Source organism: Muntiacus reevesi, chromosome 20 (genome assembly GCF_963930625.1).
Source record: "Muntiacus reevesi chromosome 20, mMunRee1.1, whole genome shotgun sequence".
Classification (NCBI taxonomy): Eukaryota; Metazoa; Chordata; class Mammalia; order Artiodactyla; family Cervidae; genus Muntiacus; species Muntiacus reevesi.
In genome coordinates, this window is record NC_089268.1 from 12,743,730 (window position 1) to 12,765,976 (window position 22,247).

Below are 22,247 nucleotides of genomic sequence, written 5' to 3' on the forward strand. Positions count from 1 at the left end.
CCATTGCCCTCATCTTGAGGAAACTGAGGCACACACTAAGGAACAAGTTCATCATACTGCTGCTAAGTGCTGAAGCTGGGCTCTGAGGCCTGGCAGTCTGCTTTCAGAGCCCTTTACCCTCAGTGTCATGACCGATGACGACATATCCCTGCCTTTCTGTGATGTCTACTAAATCATACCATCTTGGTCTTTCTGGTGCCCACACAGGATCTCAGGGTCACACGTGGTCTGATGTCCATGGTACACTAAATGGGAATGTAAGGTGGAAGGGCACTGGTTCTTAAAGCTCCACCTTAGCAGCCAAAGCCAAGAGCTGGTAAAGCTCAGCCTGTGCTTTGAATCCCTTCAATTGTCTTAATCTTCTAAGAGGCAGAAGAAAAGGTTAATGTCCTGACTGCTCATGCTTTTAAGAACCACCCCCTTGCCCCAGTTTCATGTTGGGCAAACATGAGCATTAGACTCTCACTACTCAAAGTGTAGTCTCTGGACCAGCAATCACCACCACCTGGGAGCTGATCCCAGATGCAGAAATCTCTGGCCAGATGCTGAATCTGGATCCACTTTCTAAGAGCAGGCTCCCCAGTGCTTCTTATGTGTGGCAAAGTGTGAGAAGCTTGGGCTACTCCCCATGGGGGCCATGCACTTTTCAGTCTGGGTACATGATCTATTTCATTAATCCCCATCTAAGTTACAAACTCATCCTGTGTTCTCCACATAACCTACCCTCATCTTGATCTCTTTGAGCTGTGACTGAAATGAGCTGTGTCCCAGAACATCCCACTTCCATGAGACTTGTCCTAATTGTACTTTTCCAGAGAGGATGTGAACATTCATATGACAAAAGAGTCAACCAGGATTCCTTTTACACAAGCTCCCTTTACATAGAGTCAGGAATTTCTACATCTCTGGCTACCTGGCAGAATCACTAGAAACTGTGATTCAAGTTTTACTCTTTGAGGTCACCTCCTCTATGAAAACTGGCATGTGCTCGCATGTATGATCACCATGGCACACGTGTGGTATGCTTATCCAGAAACAAGGAACTGTGCCTGTGTGGCTCTCTTACCAAGTGTAATCACAATCTCGTTTACTTCTCAAAGTAGCCGTAATACATTTCCACCACTCTCATGACCTGGGTGAAAACAGGGATTTTCAGGATTATAATTCTGGAAGGTGAGTGACTGAGTGTCTTATTCCTTGCTCCCAGAGGAGGATCCAATTATGTCCACCCAGTCCAAGCTGAAAGAAATGTATTTCTACCTTCCCACAATAGAACTCTGTGCCCTAAAACCATCTCTGGGAGGTTACAGAGTCATCTATATAGTTTGTTGTTGGGTTTTGCTTTCTTGTTGAGATAAAAGGCAACGATGCACATGGGGAAAGCTTGGGGAACAGAACCTTGTTCGGCCATTCCATAAAGTAAATCACCATTTCCAAAATTAGTGATAAAGAGGAACATTTAAGCTATAATCCTCTTTCAGTCAAAGAGCTATCCATTTGGGTTCATGATGACATGCGGGTGTATCTCCTGCAAGTTCACGTAACAGGTCGGGTATCTCAGCACATCCACTTGGTTAATCCACAGGGGCGTCCCCCTCACTCAGAAACGCTGGTTAACAGCACTTAACTTCTTTCTCTGGTACTACCTTTTAAAAGTCAAACCTACTCTTGGATGGGAGAAATCTACTAGAGATCCCAAATCCTAAAATGATATGAAAACCTAAAGATCAGTCCTACAGTAAGTACTACTTGAGATGATTCAGATGTCCCAATGGCTGTTAGAACCTCATAAAATATTTAAGATCAGACTACAGCAGTGATTTCAACCATCAATGGCATTTTATTTTGGAAGTTTCTATGCATTCCATAGGTATTAACTTCCTTTCCCTCACCACTCCCTCCTTAAAAAAATTCAGAAAGATTAAAAAAATATATATAAACTCTCTTACCTAATTTCTTTTAAGTTTTAGTTTAAGAAAACTTAAGTGGTGCTTCTCCTTTATGAGAATACTGCTTTTTTAAGGAGAACTCACAGTCTGCCTTTATGCTCACTACAGATTTCTACTCCTTCCTGGAGAAAAAATGGTCAATGCTTCTGCTTCTTTTTAATAAATTCATTTCTCGATTATTACACATTATCATTCCCCACTTGACACCTTCTTAGAAACTTGATTGTTGGATGCGTTTTTCATTTGGCAAAAATTCAATGTGGCTTTGCGTGGGATGTCTAAGTGTCAGAAACAGCAGTGTTGATGTTCTGAGAGGAAAAATATATACAGAGATGCATACAATCCCTGGAAGAACAAATGCAAGAGACTGAAATAGGGGGCGCACACAGTTAAGAAGGCTGATAGACACTACTTGGTTTTGAATTCTATGGCTGTCAGCCACTAAAGACTGCAATGTAGGCCGGAATATAAATTTCCACAAGAGGTTGGTTAGGCACTGCGAAATGACAGAGTTGGCTTCACTCTGAAGTACATAAAGCAGACACACACAGGAAGGAGCAGTCTGGGTCACGTGCAGTGAGAAGATCATGTAAGAGCATTTCTGCAAATGTTCAGTCAACAGGGGCACTGGGGGAGAAAAAGAAGCATCTGACTAAAATACACTTCCATCTCTAACTCACCCAAGACCCCAGGCCTCCTCAGCACCTCAGATCTGCAAGGCCAAAATGAAGTTTAGAGTTATGTGTCATTCTAGGTCATCTGCAAACTGGTTTGTTGTGGCCATCTCAGAAGACCTGGGTGTGCCCGAGAGGGCAGCAAGTCTACCCAGAAGGGTATGCCTTAATGATCTTCACATCGTCCACGGGGCGGTCCTGGGAGTTTGTTTCCACCATTCCAACTCGATTCACCATGCCTATACCCTGACACACACGGCCAAAAATGGTGTGTTTGCCATCAAGCCACTGGGTGGGAGCCAGGGTCACAAAGAACTGGCTGCCGTTGGTGTCAGGCCCTGCATTGGCCATCGCGAGAATTCCAGCCCCTGGTGGCAAAAAGGAAGAGGAAAAAGTATGAGTAACCCTGACACTCCAGCCTGGACCTGCTACACCAGTCGAGGGATAGCAAGAAGCCACACCAAGCACCCGACCGGACAACCTTGCCCCAAGGCAGGCTCTCTGCTCTCGCACACAGGCTGACGGCTGGACTACCCCAGTGGCCTCATCTTCCTTGTCTTCACCTGAAGTGAAGCTGCTCAGTCATGTGTGACTCTTCGAAATCCCCTGGACTGTTGCCTACCAGACTCCTCCATCCATGGAATTTTTTAGGCAAGAGTACTAGTGTCGGTTGCCATTTCCTTCTCCAGGGGATCTTCCTGACCCAAGGATCAAACCCAGGTCTCCCGCATTGCAGGCAGACACTTTACCCTCTGAGACCCCAGGGAAGCCCTGTCTTCACCTATTCCTCAGCTTATATCCATCATGATCCCTGCTAACTGCTGGACCAGGTTCTCAATTCCCCTCAAAAATCCAGGAAGGTCTCCTGCTTCTTTGCAGAAGCTTTTGCTTTTTTGCAACATTCAACAAGCAGTGAGAATTGAGATCATTCAGACCAGCACTCTGAAACGCTCAGGACTCCGAGAAGCGCCGTTTTCCCTAATCAGCCAGAGCTCTTTGGGCGCTGCAGCTGGGCAGTTACATGGCACCACGCCATGGTGTCGGGCAGTCACCCTGAATCGCTGCCAGAAGAGTGAGCTTTTCAAATTCAGTACCTCTTCCTACCCGGTCTAGCAGATCATATACTCACCTGTGAATTTCAAGTCTGGATGAAGTTCATCTTCAAACTGCTTGCCATAGATAGATGCACCACCTCGACCTGCCAGTTAGAAGATGGGAAACCAGTCAGTCAGTCCCACGTTCTACCACACAACAAGAACTATGGTCCAGGGCCAAAAGACTGGAGTACAGGAAAGGAAAATCAGTGAGCACACCCAGCTGCCCGCTAAGTACACTGCAACTACACAGCCCAGCAGCAGAATCAAGCACTGACACAGCACATTCAAATCACCAGTTTCATTTAGGTAGGACGTTTCTCTTCAAAATAACACTGTTTTCTTTTTTTCCTGCTTATTAAAGCAATACATGTTCACTGTCAAAATGCAGAAAACATAGATCATTATCAAAGGAATAGCAAATTCTCCTGAATCTAACAATCTACAATAACCACCAATCATGATTTGATGTGTTAAGAGCTTTCTTAATTTTTTACACTTTTATGAGTACTTCAGACAGGAGTGGTCCAAGTCCTAACCCTGTGCTAATCAATCAGCATTCTTCCCTGCAGAGCTCAGATTGGCCTCTGAATCTGTACCCACCCACAACTCCAGACAGCTGTTTTCAATGGCTCAGAGATGGCATAAGAATTGAAACCTATTCACTATCCTTAACCTAGATGAAGGGAAAAAAAAAATCATTTAAGTCAAAGATAACTAGCTTAAGGAGAAAAAGGGACAGTGCTAAGTGGCAATGTGGCAGAAAATAATAATATTACAGTAAGAATTCATTAGAAGGACAGGCCACATACTGTAAGGAGAATATGAAGAAACATAGCACTGGGAATGATTTGCTGGTAACCACACCACCACATTATTTATATTATTAATATGTCCACAAGAGTCCATACTCTTGCTATCCTGGGCACCCAGGTTTATTGCTAGAAAAAAATGATATGTTAAATAAGAATTTACCATAGGAAAAAATGTCCTAGTAGGAGATAACTCTCTTAATCAATTATTTAGTCAACCATATGCCTTGTTGAACTATTTTGGCTTCTCGGGGCTTTCTTGATAGCTTAGCTGGTAAAGAATCCACCTGCAATGCATGAGACCCTGGTCCAATTCCTGGGTTGGGAAGATCTGCTGGATAAGCGATAGGCTACCCACTCTAGTACTCTTAGGCTTCCCTTGTGGCTCAGCTGGTAAATAATCCACCTGCAATGTGGGGGACCTGGGTTCAATCCCTGGATTGGGGAGATCTCCTGGAGAAGGGAAAGGCTACCCACTCCAGTATTCTTGCCTGGGGAATCCCATAGACCGTACACAGTGCTGGGGTCACAAACAGTCTTACATGACTGAGTGACTTTCACTTTCACTTTCAAGTTGGCCAGTCAAGACAAAACAGCCTGAAACAAAGTGAACAGTGGATTTTACCAGCTTATTCTGCTTGCCTGGCAGCCAGGAAACTGGTCAGAGGCAGGGAGCTCACTTTCTTTTACAGCCTGCTGTGAAAGTAGCATGTTAAAGCACCATGTCCACCCCCAGAGGGCCTGGGGCCTGCTAAGATGTTTCCATGGTAAAAAAAAATCCTTTGCTTTATCTTTTAGGATGCTCCACCACAGGGAGCCTGTCACAGCCCCTGGTTCAGGAAGGAAACACTGTTCTGTAAAGAGGCATGGGGGTGAATCCTAACAGAGTTGGGGAAACCTCCCACCTGGCCCAGGCTACCGAAGCTTCTGGAAAATTACTGAACTACCAAACCATGTAAAAATTCATTCCAAAAATTCCAACTTGCCAGTATACCTCCAAACAGCACTTATATAACCAATACATTCCCTCTGACTATAGGGTCAAGGTTCCTGCTTGAGCCTGGGGTGGAGGTAGGGGGGTCAGCTGCAGAGCTAGGGCTGAAGATGAAAGAGGAGAAAGAGGGCTATGGGGACAAATCCAGATCAAGCCCTACCCCCAGGGCTTGAATGAGCAAGCTGAGGGTGAAGTTCAGCAGCTCGGAAGTATGATCTCTGCAAGTCAAGGACTGCCAGAGCCTCATGGATGAAGCCTGGAGTTTTAAGCAATCAGGAGATGAGAAGAAAGGGTCTGAAGACTCCTTTTTACTCACTAGGCATAGTTTGACCAACCACAAGTACTTCAGGCCATGAAGACAGTTTACTCATAATGTTATCTTTTCATAACTTAATTCAGTTCAGTAGGGTTTGCAGCAAAATGTCAGAAAGACAAATAATTCCAATCAAAGCATTCCTTTGGGCATGTGGAATAGGGGAGAAATGGTAGGAGGACTGGAGTGATTAAAAGAGTTCTCTGGGGGGGAAAAAAAAGAGTTCTCTGGTGCAGAGCGGGCAACAGGTCAATGATCACATACAAAGTCAACAATTAGGAAGCTCTGCGGTCAAAATCGGAGAAGACAACGGCACCCCACTCCAGTACTCTTGCCTGGAAGATCCCATGGACGGAGGAGCCTGGTGGGCTGCAGTCCATGGGGTCTCAAAGAGTCAGACACAACTGAGCGACTTCACTTTCACTTTTCACTTCCATGCATTGGAGAACCGACTTCAGTGTTCTTGCCTGGAGAATCCCAGGGACAGGGCAGCCTGGTGGGCTGCTGTCTATGGGGGCACACAGAATCAGACACGACTGAAGTGACTTGGCAGCGGCGGCAGCAGCGGTCAAAATGCACTGTGTGCCTCCTCTGGTACAAGCACAGGCCCGTTTTCCACACTCTACTCTCAAAGTTCTTCACTCTTCAGTCCTCTCTTTCAAACATTTACTCAAAGTATTTAATATTCCAGACATAAAATAATACAAAGAATAATATGACAAACAACTGTGTACCCTCCTCTCAAGGAATGAAAGTGTGCAGGGACTCCCCTGTTGGTCCAGCGGCTAGACGCCTCACTCCCAAGGCAGGAGGCACAGGTTCAAATCCCTGTTCAGGGAACTAGATCCCCACATTTGAGAATTTGCAGTTGAGAGCTTGCATGCCGCAACTAAGACCTGGTGTAGCCAAATAAATAAAAAGAAAGAAAATATGTTCACTCTGACAGGGACAGAGTAAAGGGACAAAGTAGGTGATTAAATACTTAACCCCACTAGGGGGACTGTAAGTAGAAAAAAACATAGGAGACCCCTGTAAGTTAATGATAAAGAGCAGGCTTGCTTAGCAACAGAAGCATGAGACCTGCCCCCAAACAATAAAACAGTGGTGGCATTAGCCCCACATCCTGTCCAGGGAGCTTGGTAAGTTAATGATCCGCAGGACATGCTCTCTGCACACATAAAAAACAATAATTTGTGGACCTAACTTGACCATATAGGGATGAAAAACTTCCCTACGCAACCTGGAGGAGGAACTGATGATGGAAACATGTCTAGTCAGAAAAGACAAAAAAAGTTCTTCCCCTGCTCCCCGCTTTTCCTTTGATTATAAAACTGTAGCCCAGCTCTCAGCACATGGCAACCCCTCGCCTGCCCACTTGTAAACCGCACAAGCATCCTATTCTAATAAATCACTTATCTATATCTCTTTGCCTCTCACTGAATTCTTTCCGTGCTGAGACGTAAAGAACTGTGGTACTGGGAACTCTTTGAAGCCTCCTGAAATCACACCAGACAGTTTCAAATCCAGTCAAAGGCTCCAAGCACACATCCCCCACCCCCACCCCATTTCCCTCCCTCAACTCCACCATTCCCCCAAGAGCTAACAAGGGCTGTGATGGAGCTCATTTTCCTCTCAGGTAACCACTATTCTGACCAGGAATTTGACATTTCTGTGCATTTTCTTTTCTACTACATATTGTATGCATCCCTAAACAATCCTTGTTGTTTGCATGCTTTTAAGTTTATATAAATGGTACTATGCGCTATATGTGCTATGCTAAGTTGCTCAGTCATGTCCGACTCTGTGCGACCCCATGGACTGTAGCCCACCAAGCTCCTCTGTCCATGGGGTTCTCCGGGCAAGAATACTGGAGTGGGTTGCCATTTCCTTCTCCAATACTCTATATATTCTTCTGCAATGAGCTTTTTTTGGCTCACACTGTAAGTGATATTTATCCATTTTGTTCCACGTAGCTTTTCGTAGTAGTCATTCTATTGTCTGATTACACTGCAATCTTATCTTTTCTCATGGCGATGGATATTTAGGATTTTGCCCATGTTTTTGCTATCATAAACTACGCTGCAATAACCATTCTTCTACTGTCTCCCGAACACAAGTGCAGGAGCGCTCAGGGACTATACCTTACGGGGGGAAGTGCAGGCTCACAGGTTATGAGCGTTTCACCATTACTACATTTCCCCAACTATCTTGTCAGATGTGGCCCCCATCTGCATCCCCAACCAAGTGCTCTCACTCTCACTGCCTGAGGTCCTTTTGCCAGGCTTTCTAACGTGTCAGTTTTAGAGGTGTCAGCTCTCTTGTGCTTTAAATTGTGTTTCCCTGGAGCCGTGCATAATTTCATGTTTAGTGGTTATTTAGCTTTCCTCCTCTGTCAATAGTCAACTGAGTGGTCTGACATTTTACAATGTGTGTGCGTATATATATACATACATACACATATAAATATATTTTATTAGTAGGATTAGTCTAGATACTAATCCTTTGTCAGTTAATGCTTTTACAAGTATTTTTTTTTCCAGTTTATTTTTTTCACTCTTTTAATGGGATCTTCTGGCACAAAGAATTTTTTTGCAGTTGACTTAAAACTGTTTCTGTATGACCTGTGCTTTCTGTTTCTTAAAACAAACAAAACAAAAATCCTTTCTTATTCCCAAGAGTCCTCTGATGTCTCTTCCTCCTGCTCCTGCTCACCGCCTACAGAAACCTCTCGAAGATGAAATGAGGTGGCATCTGAGACACGCAGAGTGGTCTCCCACACAGAGATCGCTAAACCTGGTGCTACTTGTCCCCACCACTCTCACAGCTGATGGGATCACGGATCAATATCCAGCCCTAAAGCAGCCAGAGGTCAGCCAGTTTATCCATTAGGAGGCCCGTGTGAAAGCTCTGCTTCAGGCATTTGACACGAGAAGGTGACTAACCAATCCAATCAAAGCCTCTCTCCCAGCAAGAAAGCCTCTAACAGATACTGAAGCTGTCTTCTGAGCATTTCAACCCCTTCTCCACAGCCTGCCTCAACCTCAGAGACAAAAAAGCAGGTACTGACCAGTCCCTTTTGCAGCTGGGGTGGCCAGATGACCCAGTTCTGACTTACTAATGTAAACAGAAGCCAGTGAGTAGAGCTTCTAGGAAAACTACAGCTTTCCTGACAAAAAGGGACAGACAGACTCCTCTGTCTCTCATCTCCTCCTTGGAAAGCAGAGGTGTGTCAGCAGCAACAGCAGCCATCTTGCAACCATAAGACAAGTTTGATATCAAAGGCCGAAGCACTAAGAACGGTGGAGTGGAAAGACACAGCAAGCCTGGATCCCTGACAACTGGGCAGAGAAACCGATGCCTGCAATTGCTTAACTCCAGACATTCTGTCACATGAAAAAAACAAAGCCTCAGTGGTTTTCTGTTACTTGCAGTCAAAAGGATCTGAAACTGATACAACCACTTTGTTAGTTAACAGTAGGAAGGGGAAACTAACTAGTGAGGCTGCTAGTGGATTACCAGGGCAGATGCCAGACACCAGATCTAACACAGCAAATGACACTACAGTTCTCCAAGAAGCCTTACAGTTAAGAGTCCTCTCATGCTCACTTGCCTTTGTGGTCAAAGAGATCTGGATTTTGGTTCCCACTTCACCACGTACTAATTGTGCAACCTTAAGCAAGATACTTACCCTCTCTAAGCCTCAGTTTCCTTATCTGTAAAATGGGAATAGTAGTAGTACTTATATTTCACAGGACTGTTACAAGGATTAAATGAGATAATATAAGAAACCATGTGATATATAACATGAAGCACACACAGCAGTATCAGTGATGATGAACCCCCTTTGAGATAATCTGAACATTTTCTGTGAGAGGTGACTGTAGGTCATGATCCACCTCGGGAGTCAGCCCGAGATTATTCTAGTTTGCCTTCAAACCTCCACCACTCCCCCACTGCTCCTTGCTCTTTGTGGGTAACTTTGCTTCTTATTTCACTGAGAAAAAGATGAGAACTTTCACATGTCTTCACCACCAAATCCTCTTTCCTTCCTACATCTCTACCCATTTACTTTCCCTCTTCCGTTATTAATATACTCCAACTGTTCAATTGACTGTCCTACCACCATACTAATTAAGCCCATTCACCTTTAAAAAACTTTGCAACTACAATTTCCCACTCTCCTATATCAACTTTCTTTCTAGTACATCATTCCTATCAGTACATCATTCCTATCAGCATAAAAACATGGTATTACTATTTCCCATTTTGGAAAAACAGCAACAATAACAAACACTGTCTCTAATTCCCCCTACTGCATCAATTCCCAGAAAAACTCCATCCCACTTCTCCGGGCTCTTGAATGATCTCCATCCAGATGTTTGACCTCACCACTCCGTTGAAACGGCTCTTGTCAAGGTCATCGGTCCTACTACGTTGTCATTAAATCCAACAGGCAGGCCTCAGGCTTCACCCTGCCTGATCTATGAGCAGCATCTCATAGCTGATGTCATGTTTCCTGAAATCCCACCTTAACTGCAGCTCTTCATTTTCCTCTGCTGGCCCCTTCGCTGCTTCCTTCTCTTCTATCACAGATGTTAGACCTGCATTGTTATGTGAAGACTTCTCTTTCCAATCCTTGCTCCCTCACCCCTTTATCTTTCACAGGTGTTACCCCATTAAATCTCTTGAATTCCTAACTCTTCTAGGCATGTGCTTCCCAGAGGACCAGCACCAATGGAACCACTATCACCAAAGTCTAAACTACAAGCTTTAGTTCTGACAACAATAAACCTTCTACCTGGTCTCCCTGCTTCTGGCCTTGCCTCCAGCTTTCCTTACTAGTCTATTCTCCACGTGGAAGTCAGGGGGATCCTTTTAAAACAAGTCTTATCATGGCAGACCTCTGCTCAAAATCCTCCAGTGACATTTCTTCACACTTAGGACAAAATCCAAAGTCTTCACAACTTACAACACTTTCCATGACCCCCTGCCACTCTCGCCGCTCACTCACCTGCTCCAGCCACACTGGCCTCTGCTGTTTCTCACGGAGCACACTCTGCCCTGAGACCTCTGATTGCTGTTCCCTCTGGATTGTCCTTGGCCCTGACAGTCTCATGGCTTACTACTTTTCTTCATCCAGAGCTCTGCTCAAATAACTTAACAGAGGTTTTCCTTAATCATACTATCAACAATACCACCTCTCTCCATATCCCAGTGGTTGTCAACCAGGTGAGACTCTGCCCCCTGGGGACACTGAACAACAGGTGGAGATATTTTTGGTTATCACATTGAGGGATTCTACTGGCATCTGGGGGTAGAGGTCAAGGAAGCAGCTAAACATCCTGCAAGGCACAGGACACTCCCACAACAAAGAACTGTCCTGCCCAACATGCCAAGATTGAGAATCCCTGCTCTATCCCCTTTTCCATCGTTTTTTCTGTATCATTTGTCACCCATATTATGTACTTATTTGTTCACTCTCTCCCACTAGAATGAGTTTCACAAGGGCTTTCTTAGTCATTATTGTATCCCCAGGTCTTAAAATAATGCCTGGAATCCAACAGACATTTGTTAAATGAATTAATAACCAAAATGAATAATAAAACCCGTATTTTTCTGCGCTCGTATTTTGTATCAAGTCTGTGCTGACCATTTTACAAACATCTGCTCATTTACTACTCACAATAACCTGAGGTACATATAATCACTCCCCATTTACAGATAAGAAGCTCAGCAAGGTTACCTAACTTGTCTACATTTAAGAAGTGTTCATGTGAAGCTAAGATTCAACCCCAAGCCCACCAGGCTCTACAACCCTCTGTTCACCCCAACACTACATTACCTTGGCATGTACCATGGGTGGATTCAATGTCCTCACATATTTTCCTTACAAAGAATCCCAAATGGTCCCCAAATGATGCTAGACCAAATCTGAACTTCTGTCTGTGAATCTCCAGGAACTGGAGATTCTAAACCCCCACTCCATCTCCTACTACTCTGCGGTCTGTCCCTAAGTGGTCCTCCCTTACTGTCCCTTAAACATGCAGTTCAGGGGCCTTAGAAATAACATTTCCTGCATTTGTCCTGGGTGTGGAGAGGCAGCTGGGTTGTGTCACCACCAGTCCAGCGTGAAACACGACGCCTGGGGTGGTGGCTCTCCCTTGCATCCTAGAGGCCTCTGTTCCTTGTGCCTCCTCTTTGCATTCATTCCGAAATCTAAAATGCCCTTCCCTGTTCTCTCAAGTTATAATTCCACATTTCCTTTAAGGCTCACCTCAAAATATGCTTCCATCCCATTCCAGTCTCACTTCCACTGTACTTTTCTCTTATTATGAATTATTCCAACCTAGGTTCTATAGATAACCAAAAGCGTATAACCAGGAATGTGCATATTTATTGTACCATTACTTTCTGAAAGTGAGTCACTCAGCTGTGTCTGACTCTTTCTGATCCCTTGGACTATACAGTCTATGGAATTCTCCAGGCCAGAATAATGGGAGTGGATAGCTGTTCCCTTCTCCAGGGGATCTTCCTAACTCAGGGATCGAACCCAGGTCTCCCGCATTGCAGGTGGATTCTTTACCAGCTGAGCCACAAGAGAAGCCCAAGAATACTGGAGTGGGTAGCCTATCCCTTCTCCAACGGATCTTCCCAACCCAGGATTTGAATCGGGGTCTCCTACATTGCAGGCAGATTCTTTACCAACTGAGCTATGAGGGAAGCTGCCATATTATTACTTTCTAGTTGTTTCTTATTATAAGTACCTTGTCTTCCTGGCAGGGCAGGGAGCTCTGCAAGGAAGAGAAAAATGCCTTGGCTTCTAATGCTTAAATACTCCTCACAGGTCTTGGAATAGTACAGGATACCCTGCAGACTCTTAGCAAACATTCATCAAATGAATAAAATTAACAAGGAGCTTGCTGTTGAGCACTTTACATGTCAGGTGTTCCTGGAGCTACTAAGAGGTGAGATGAAATCAGAGTGAGGGTAATGCACAGCATAATCAGCACGTAGTTAATCAATGCAATCATGGCAGCCGGTGAGCACCATGAGGCTAAGTGCAGAGCAGGAAGAGTGAAAGGAGAGCTTGATAGGATGCCGGGTCACATAGGGAGGGGAGAGAGGGAAATCAGTAGAAAAGACATAGAAGAGATCCAGAGGGCTAAGGACTCTTTCAACATAGCATTATTACAATAAGGGGGATTTAAAAGAAGAAAAATGGTTTAAAATGAACAGCAGGTCAAAGATAACTGAGAAAACATCTGGCAAAGGTGTATCAGAAAGATCATGGAAAGTATAGTTACAGAGAAGCCAGACTGAGGGATGGCTGGGGATGGAAATGAGACAGGATGCCACAGGCAGCATATCTTGTGTTACCTAATCAGCGAGCAGTCCATACTCGGGACCCAGGAGGGCCCAATTCCTGCTTGCCTTCCATCATAGGCCTGCCAGCAGGCTTAGCTCAACCACTCATTATACCTGAGGTTGGATGCAATTATTTGGAAATCTTTTGAGTGATTCAATTTCATTAAAATTACATCAGGGAAATGTGACATTATGAAGGATTGAGAACCAATTATAGAAATATTGGGAAGCTCTGATATGAGCACTCACGTCTGAGTCACTTCCAATTCTTGTACACTAATCAAGGACACTCTCAGTTCTACTGGTGTTATAAATTAAGATTTTATCCCATAACAAGGGAGAGGAGGAAGATAGGAAAGAAGTACATCAAAGCGTTGACAGGACATTTTCAGACTAAGAAAGTGGAGTGAAGCAGAATTAGACTCTGCCCCCTCCAATAACTGATGAAGCAAACCCCCCAAATTCAATCTCTTTCAAAGTCAAAACTTCATCAGCAAAAACCAAATTGGAAAAGAGAGACAATCTTATTCCAAAGATTCTGAAAAGTCAGTCAAGGAAAGAATTAAGAGATTCTTTTTCCTGCATTCCCTAAAAGTAGAAATCAGGAAAGGAGGCACGTCACCCAGAGAATTATTACACATACCCTCCAATTTTATGAAGCCAACAAGGGGAGTAGGTGAATAGCCCTGAAGAAGTTAAGGAGAAGCTCTTGAAGGCAGAAGCCCACACACCACAGGCATTCAGTGGTGGCGGTCAGGCTGCCAGCAATGGCCACCTTAGTGGGCAGGAGGAACACAGGGCCACGATGGGGGATGAGGATACACTACTCCAAAATGAGGTTCCATACTGAATATTTCACGTGGAAGGAATCTTGAGAAACAGCAGGTGAAGGAAGGACTTTCTGACCTTCCCCTGAAGTGGGCATAAAGACCCTCAAGTGAGAGACACCCTTCGTACACCCAGGGGAAAGGAACATTCCTACCTTCGAGAAAGAAGGACATCACGAGAAATCTGAATGAACACACCTTGCTAAGTCTCCCCTAGTTTACTACACTGAGCTCACACTCATACCCACTTTTGTCCGATCACATCTTCCCACAACTTTCCACTCTACCAACCCTAGCATAGAAACGCTCAGACCTTTTCAGGTCTCCATTTCCTTGTAAAGGAAACATCATGCACAACTTACATGAAATGAATTTGTATGCTATTCTCTTGCTAATTTATCTCCTGTTATGGAAACACAGCTGAGAACGATAAATGGTATGAGGCTTCTTCCTCTGCTCCAGCTACACTCAAGGGCTGCCCAGGACCCCGGGTGGCAGAAGGACACCGCTAGCATGGAGTCTGGGAAGGCAGAGCAGAAGTTGGCAACAGAGTATTTGGGATGGGAAAGGTAACTGGTCCCACAGAGGTGGGGACAGTGACAAAGAGAATCCACTTACACTGCACCCAAGCAAATAAAAGGTAAGCTCTATGCAGGTTCCCATATAAGCATGGATAAGACAACAAGAAATGGCACGGAGACTGTGCAAACATATACAACAAATGGAAGGAGAAAAAGAAAGGAGAAAATACAATCCAAGAAGGGCTTCTCCATGGCTGTCTCAGCTACAGATGCTTCAATAAGAAAATTCAACAAAACAAGAGCTCAAAGACAAGATAATATAAATCAACAGGATAAGATGAAAAGACGGCAGAGTTGAGGAAAGTTTGACAGCCAAATGACATGAAGACAGCACTAATAAATAAGTCAGAGCAGTAAAGAACAGAATAGACATGACTCAAAATTGAATAAGGCAGAGAGTAAAGGTCTGAGATTATTTCAGCGGATGCAGGAAAAAATAGAAAAACATCATCTCACTTACTCAGAAGAAATGCGACAGACATGGAAGGTAAAGGTGATGAAACAAAGAATAACTAGTTCCCTGAAATAGAAAATCGAGTAAGTATAAAAGAGAAAATATTCAGGAATACAAAAAAAATTTTTTCCCTGTATTGAAGGAAGGAGCAAATCTGGCCTCAGTATTTTCCACAGCCACATTCAAAACCAGAAGGCAATGGAGTAGGATTGTCTGAAAAGATCTGAGGGAATTTGTCTGGTCCAAGTATTCAGTCATAGTCTTTTTTTAACTGGAAGAAATTCTCAAGCACGATTGAGTTAAAAAATATAACACCCTCCAGCCCTTGCAATAAAAACCATTTCTGCCTTCTAGTACTTATAAATAAAGAAGCCTAGTGGTGAGCACTGAACTCTCTGAAAATGTAAACCCATTCTGTAACTGAGGGACTCATGAGTGCAGTATAGAAAATGCTCTAAACTCTGATAAGGAAAAACAAAACTAACAAAAAACTAGGAGCAAAGGAGGGAGGACAGGTGTGAGACAATAGAAAAAATTATAGATAGATACCTACCCCTGGTTCCTGGCACAGAGCTTCTAAAACCCTTGTAATTTCCCAAGTGATAAGAACACTAAGAGTACTTCTTATTCTAATATTTGGTCTTTGACCCTGTCCCTAACAGACGACTCTCGAAACCTTTATAAATTCCTAAGTGATAAGAACACGAGGACCATCTTGTGTTTCAATGAGGTGACTCATTGAACTGGGGGAAACTTTGGGGGGGCTCCCGGATGGGGGCTGGTCGCCAGAAAGACCAAGTCATAATTAGAAGTTAGAATTTTCAGTGCCTGCCCCACCCCTTTCTCCAGAGGGGGAAGGAGAGGAGAAAGCCTAGAAATGGAGCTAATAATTGACCATGCCCACATGAGGAAGCCTCCATAAAATCCCAGTAGTACAGGCTTTAGAGAGCTTCAAAGAAGACGAACACATCCACATTGGGAGGGTGATGCACCCCAACTCCACAGGGACAGAAGTTCCAATCTCCAGCACCCTTCCAGATCTCACCTGAAGCATCTCTGTTCGTCTCTACTCTTTGTCATATCCTTTAATAAACTGGTAAGTAAGCACTTATGTTTCCCCGAGTTCTGTGACCTGCTCTAGCAAATTAATCAAACACAGCTGGTGTCCAAGGAAGCTTGATGTGCGGAGAAAAACTCCATATATCTGGTGACCAGAAGTGTAAGAAGTAAAGTGTTCTGTGTGAGCACATAAAAGTAAAAGAGAAGCCCAGGACGGTAGAACTGAGTTTTTCCCAACACAGGAGGTAGACAAAACTAAGTTTTTCCTAAACAATAGGAATGGGTAGAAATTTAAGTGTAATTGCCTCATCTTTCAGAGCAGGAAGTCAATTTTTCTGTTAAATAGATACAAAATTAAATACAATACTTTTTCTTTAAAAAACAACAGTATTCATGACATAGACTAATTCTCTTGAAATTATTTCCATCTAGCTGGCGATCCATCCTTTTAACTAGGTATCTGAAACTCAAGATGTCTAGAATAATGGTCACCAAAAGTTAATGTTCATTATTTCTGAGAGGTGGGATACTGGGGGAAATAGCTAACAGTGGTTAGGAATCCTTAGGAGATATCCTTATGAGTGATTTTTCTTGTTTTGACCACATTGTACGGCTTGCGGGATCTTAGCTCCCCAACCACGGATCAAATCCGAGCCCCTGCAATGGAAGCACGGAGTCCAAACCACTGTAACCAGCAGGAAATTCCCTCTTATGACTGATTTTTTGGTTCTTTTTTTCTACTTCCCTCTATATCCTGTATTTTGAAATGTGTTCATATATATCAAAAAAATAAAATGCCTCTTAGTCATAAAGGATAAACAAAGGACAATTGAGAATGACAAAGAAGAAAAAGATGGAAAAAAAGTTTCCACAGAGAGACCCAAGCTTACTTAAAGGGAAAAGAGCAGGAGTAGGAATCAGCAGAGAGAAAAATGCAGACTGAGAGGCAAGCGCCCTTGAAAGTTATAAATGTTGGCATCTACCAATTTCAGTAATAAATTCCACCTAAGTGATGATAACTCTCAATTCATACCTCCATCCTAGACCTTACCATGAACTCTATGCTCATATCCCATTACTTATCCTACTGAAGATCTGACAAGTCTTTCAAATATAGTGTCCAAAATCCAAACCAAATTCTTGGTCTGCATCCAAATATGCTGCTCTCTCAGCCTTCCCATTTTACTAAATTCGAGTCAAGAACCTTGAAGTCATCCCTAACCATCTCTTTCTCTCACCCAACTGCCCCTCCCCATTCCCAACCTCAGCAAATTCCACTGGCTCTATTTCTATCAAAACACAACCTGAATCCACTCACTTCTCACCACCATCTCTACTATCACCGCAGTCCTAACTGCGTCCAGACTGGCTGACGACAGCAGCTTTCTAACAGGTCCCCAGCTCTCACTCTTGCCCCATCTCTATTCTCCAAACAGAATTCAGTGATCTTTTTAAAGAATAAATCAGATCATGCCACTCTTTTGCTCAAAACCTTCTAATGGCTCCCATCTTATTCAGAATAAAACCTGAAGTCTCTCTGACTATGCCCTACAAGGTCCTATTTGATCTCCTACTGGGGCTCCCACCTCACAGCCTCTGGGCCTACTCTTCCCTCCAAGGGAATGTTCTTCTCTCAATAACAAGGTTCATTCCTTCACTTCCTTCAGATCCCTGCTCCAACCACATCTTCTCAGACAGGACTTCCCTGACTTTTCCACTAAAATCCCATCACCGAATCTTTTTCCTGCTTTACTGGGAACAGGAGGGTTATTTTCCTTTATTCAGAGCCATGGCCCTAGAACTCAGAAAAATATCTGACACAAGGCAGGTGCTCAATATTTGTTAAATGAGTGACTCAAAGAATCCACTATTTTCTTTTCCTCAAAACGCTGCAAATATCTTTCTTCTGATTATCGAGACTGTGTGCTTAGTCGCTCAGTCGTGTCCGACTCTTTGTAACCCCATGGATTGCAGCCTGCTAGGCCCTTCTGTCCATGGGGATTCTTCAAGCAAGAATACTGGAGTGGGTAGCCTATCCCTTCTCCAGGGGATCTTCCCGACCCAGGAATGGAACTGGGGTCTCCTGCATTGCAGGCAGATTCTTTATTATACGAACTACTTACTACAATTCAGGCAGATGTTATTTGCTCTTAGTAAGCAATACACAGAAGTTATGAGAAACTCTGTAAAGCTCAAGAGTCAAGACTGGTTTCTGGTCATATGCGTGTGTTTGGGGAAAGGTGTGTGGTAGCAAGGGCAAGAGTGCTCGCCAGAATCAACTAACCCAGGCCCTGATACCTGGAAGAGAGCTCTGGCTGCCATATACCCAGTTATAAACAGGATGAGACTTCAGAAACTATCACTGACTTAACTGTACCTGTCCCTGTTGGGTCACCTCCCTGGATCATAAAGTCTTTGATGATTCTGTGGAATTTGGTGCCATTGTAGTAACCTCGACGAGCCAGTTCAGCGAAGTTCTTACAGGTCTTTGGAGCATGCTTCCAGTACAGCTCCAGCACGATGATCCCCATGCTGCAGGGGGAGAGGACAGTAGAACTCCAGTCAAGAACAAGGTCACAGCACACAGGAGCGTTACGGGACCGCTCCACAACTCTTCATTTGCAAGCTTATTGAGTCATGAAATGATGATAAAGGTCAGATTGCATGCTCAGCGAAGGAAACAACGCAATGTAAATAACATAAACACAGACACCTCCTTTGAGGAAAACATGCTGGGGCTTCTGGTTCTTCTTTCAAGCAAAGCAACCATGGACAACTAAAAATCCTAATGCCTTATATACAACAAATCACCAATCATTGGAAACCAATATAACCAATCCCTAAATTAGGGAGAAAAATCTTACACCTAGTTTATAACTTTAAGTTGCATATTAAAATATTGGGAATTCACATTTATTTACATATATAAGTTTCTGGGGGCTTCCCTGGCAGCTCAGCTGGTAAAGAATCCACCTGCAATGCAGGAGACCCCAGTTCCATTCCTGGGTGGGGAAGATCCCCTGGAAAAGGGATAAGCTACCCACTCCAGTATTCATGGGCTTCCCTTGGCTCAGATGGTAAACAATCAGTTTGCAATGCGGGAGACCTGGGTTCGATTCCTGGGTTGGGAAGTTCCCCTGGAGGAGGGCATAACAACCCACTCCAGTACTCTTGCCTGGAGAATCCCCATGGACAGAGGGGCTTGGCAGGCTATAATCCATGGGGCCACACAGAGTCAGACACGACTGAGCGACTAAGCATAGCACACAGCCCAAGTTTCTGGGGATGGGGTGGAAACTGCGTAAATGAGAGACAGAAAGGCTTTCAGTGATTTTTGAGCCATATAAATTTGGAAAAAAATTAATGGAAAAAAAAAAGTACAGTTTGTGTGTATTGAGGAAGGGTGCAACAAAGGTAAAACCTGATTACTTCAAACCTCGCCCCAAACCTTGCAAACTCCGAGAGACAGTGAAGGACAGGGAGGCCTGGCATGCTGCAGTCCATGGGATTGCAAAGACTCAGACATGACTGAGCAACAACAATGTGATGAGCGCTTTTCCCCCTGAAATGCGGCTAAGAAAAAAGGAACAAGTAAGATTTAAAATAGGTGCCTTCCTATCTTAATTTCATTCATCTACCTCCATTTCATCACTCTCTTAAGACTTTAAGCTCCAAGGAAGAATTGAGTCAACTTTGTATAGCCTGAATACCCAGTGTGAAGCACAGTGTAAGGACTCTATAAATAAATGTGGTATGTGCTAGAACATAGCTTTCTAAAAGCCTTCCTAGTGGCAATTCATCCTTTACACCCCTAACATTTAACACAGATTAACAGTTACTCTGTGTAAGACACAATTTTAAGTGCTTTTCCTCTTACAGAGGAACATTCTGGTGGATACTTTTAAAATACAGGGAATAACTTTTTGGAATGGCAATCAGAAAATAACCTATACAAATCTGGAATGAGCATACCTTTTGACAGCAATTTCAACTTCTAAAGTTTCTACTCTCTGTGAAAACTTACAAAAGTGCTTGAGGATATAATAGGTGCAAGGATGTTTATTCTAGTAATTGTCCTAACAAAAAAAAAATGAGGAGCAATTTAAATGTCCTTCATAGAGGGAATGACTAAAATATGAAATATCCATACAGAAGGCTGCATGTATTACATGCAAATTACAGAAAAAAACATACTGATCATACAATCTTATTATTGTTTAAATAAAGAACATAAAAGAAATGTCTTTATGTACAGAGAAACAGATCTGCAGATCATCCGACATCGGTTCAGTTCAGTCACTCAGTCGTGTCCGACTCTGCAACCCCATGGTCTGCAGCATGCCAGGCCTCCCTGTCCATCATCAACTCCTGGAGTTTACCCAAACTCATGTCCACAGAGTCGGTGATGCCATCCAACCATCTCATCCTCTGTCGTCCCCTTCTTCTCCTGCCCTCAATCTTTCCCAGCATCAGGGTCTTTTCAAACTATCAGTGGTGTGTTTACAGACAGGAGTGGCTGTCACTTCTTACTGTATACGCTTCTACAACTGCTTGAATTTAAATTTTCATTTATTTTGTAATTAGAAAAAAAAACGAAACAGGTAGTTGAGAAATTACATACTTTCAAGTTGACCAGAAAAAGTAGAATTTTCCCTTGCAAGAAGATGGGGAAGATGGCCAGGGGGCAAAAGCAGCATCTGAGAGAACTGTGCTCCGAAGGAAAGCAGCAGGAGCAAGAGGAAGACAGAAAGACAATGGCTGGACTTTGGCTATTGATGTGCAAATGACAGATTGTAAGCAGAGAGGTAGGCAAAGATCAGGTGAAAAAAAATCACCTTTGAAGGTGAGACCACAGAATTTCAATTTTATATTGCTGGAGCAGTAAGAAATTACTTAAGGTTATTTGTCCTACTTCGGAAAGATCACTTTTAACTTTTTCCAAAAAGGCAATGGAATGAATGGGGCTAAAGAACCTAGCTAGGTAGGCAGACAGACCAGGCTCCAAATGAGATTCCCCTACTCACCAGCTACAAGACTTTAATCAAACAATATACTCTGTAAATTTTGACATTTCCTCTGCTAAAACTGGAGAGAAGGTGGACCAGTACCTACATGATCTGAGTTGCTAAGAGGATTAAACTAAATGTGACGCTACACAAAGGGGACATGGCACTAGCTGTTTGGTGCTCAATACATATTATCACTCCTTGACAGGAGGGAATGAATGCGCTTCTTCCTGTGTTCTCCTAAAAATTTGTGTAAATAACTGAGCTACTTACAACCCTTAATATTTACACGTCTGTCTCCTTCACTATACTAAAGGCAAGGTTGTGTTTCATCCACCTCTGACCCTCCGATCCCACGTCCCCGGTCTGTAGACTGAATGCGCGCTGGTTGAACGAAAGGATGAATGAACGGAGGGGTAGGAGGAGGGCACTCGGGCCGCTGTCGCTAACAGCGCAAGTGGGTGTGGAGCACGGACGCGGGCAGTGGCGGTCCCCACTCAGCCCCAAGGCAGCCCTCGCGACCGCCCCTCTACGAGGAGGCTGGCCTTCCGGAGGCGCAAGCCCGGAACCCAGCCCCGCGGCTAAGTCTGAAACTCCACGTCGCCTCCACCTGCCCAGCCCCGGAGGCCGGGCCCTCACCTGGTCTCCAGGTACACGTTGGGCGGTTGCCAAGAGTCTGGAGGAATCGCCGCCATGGCGAGGCTGGCTGGAAACTCCCGAGGCGATCGCTACTTCCGGCGTCGATTCGCCGGGGCCCCGCGGCTGCTGCAAGACACTTCCGGTTCCCGCCGTTCAACTCCAGAGATGCCAAAATTGGGGCGATTTGAGACAAGGCAGAGGAAAGACCCCCGGCCCCCACCCCCACCTCCAAGGCCGAGAATCTAGAGCTTGAGGCTAAAGCAAGCTGTCTGCTAGGACAGGGAAAAGTGCCAAGCTCCATCGGAGGTGATCTCCAAGTGGAGAGAGAGAGAGACAGACAGACCGCGCCATTCTATGGACGCTCAGATTGGTTCGTTTAGACATGGGGAGGCGTGAGCGACCAGCAAATCTGCACTTCTATTGGAGTGAAAGCCTAACCTTCCGTTTGGAAGACTCTTAGTCCCACAATAGTGCTGAGAC

At 44.2% G+C, this 22,247-nt stretch overlaps 1 protein-coding gene across 2 annotated transcripts; it reads right to left on the reverse strand.

The window, feature by feature from the left end:
* Positions 1 to 1,817: 1,817 nt before the first annotated feature.
* On the reverse strand, positions 1,818 to 22,102 carry PPIL1 (peptidylprolyl isomerase like 1). Of its 2 annotated transcripts, XM_065912370.1 has the most exons (4): positions 21,768 to 22,096; positions 18,500 to 18,654; positions 3,753 to 3,821; positions 1,818 to 2,991 (listed from the first exon to the last, which is right to left on the reverse strand). In XM_065912370.1, exons 1-4 carry the CDS (start codon positions 21,821 to 21,823, stop codon positions 2,771 to 2,773), a joined length of 501 nt encoding a protein of 166 aa, XP_065768442.1. In that variant the 5' UTR covers positions 21,824 to 22,096; the 3' UTR covers positions 1,818 to 2,770. The 2 variants fall into 2 exon arrangements, with proteins under 2 accessions (XP_065768442.1, XP_065768441.1); XM_065912369.1 differs by lacking the exon at positions 18,500 to 18,654 and having other exon boundaries at positions 21,768 to 22,102.
* Between the last annotated feature and the right edge of the window lie 145 nt (positions 22,103 to 22,247).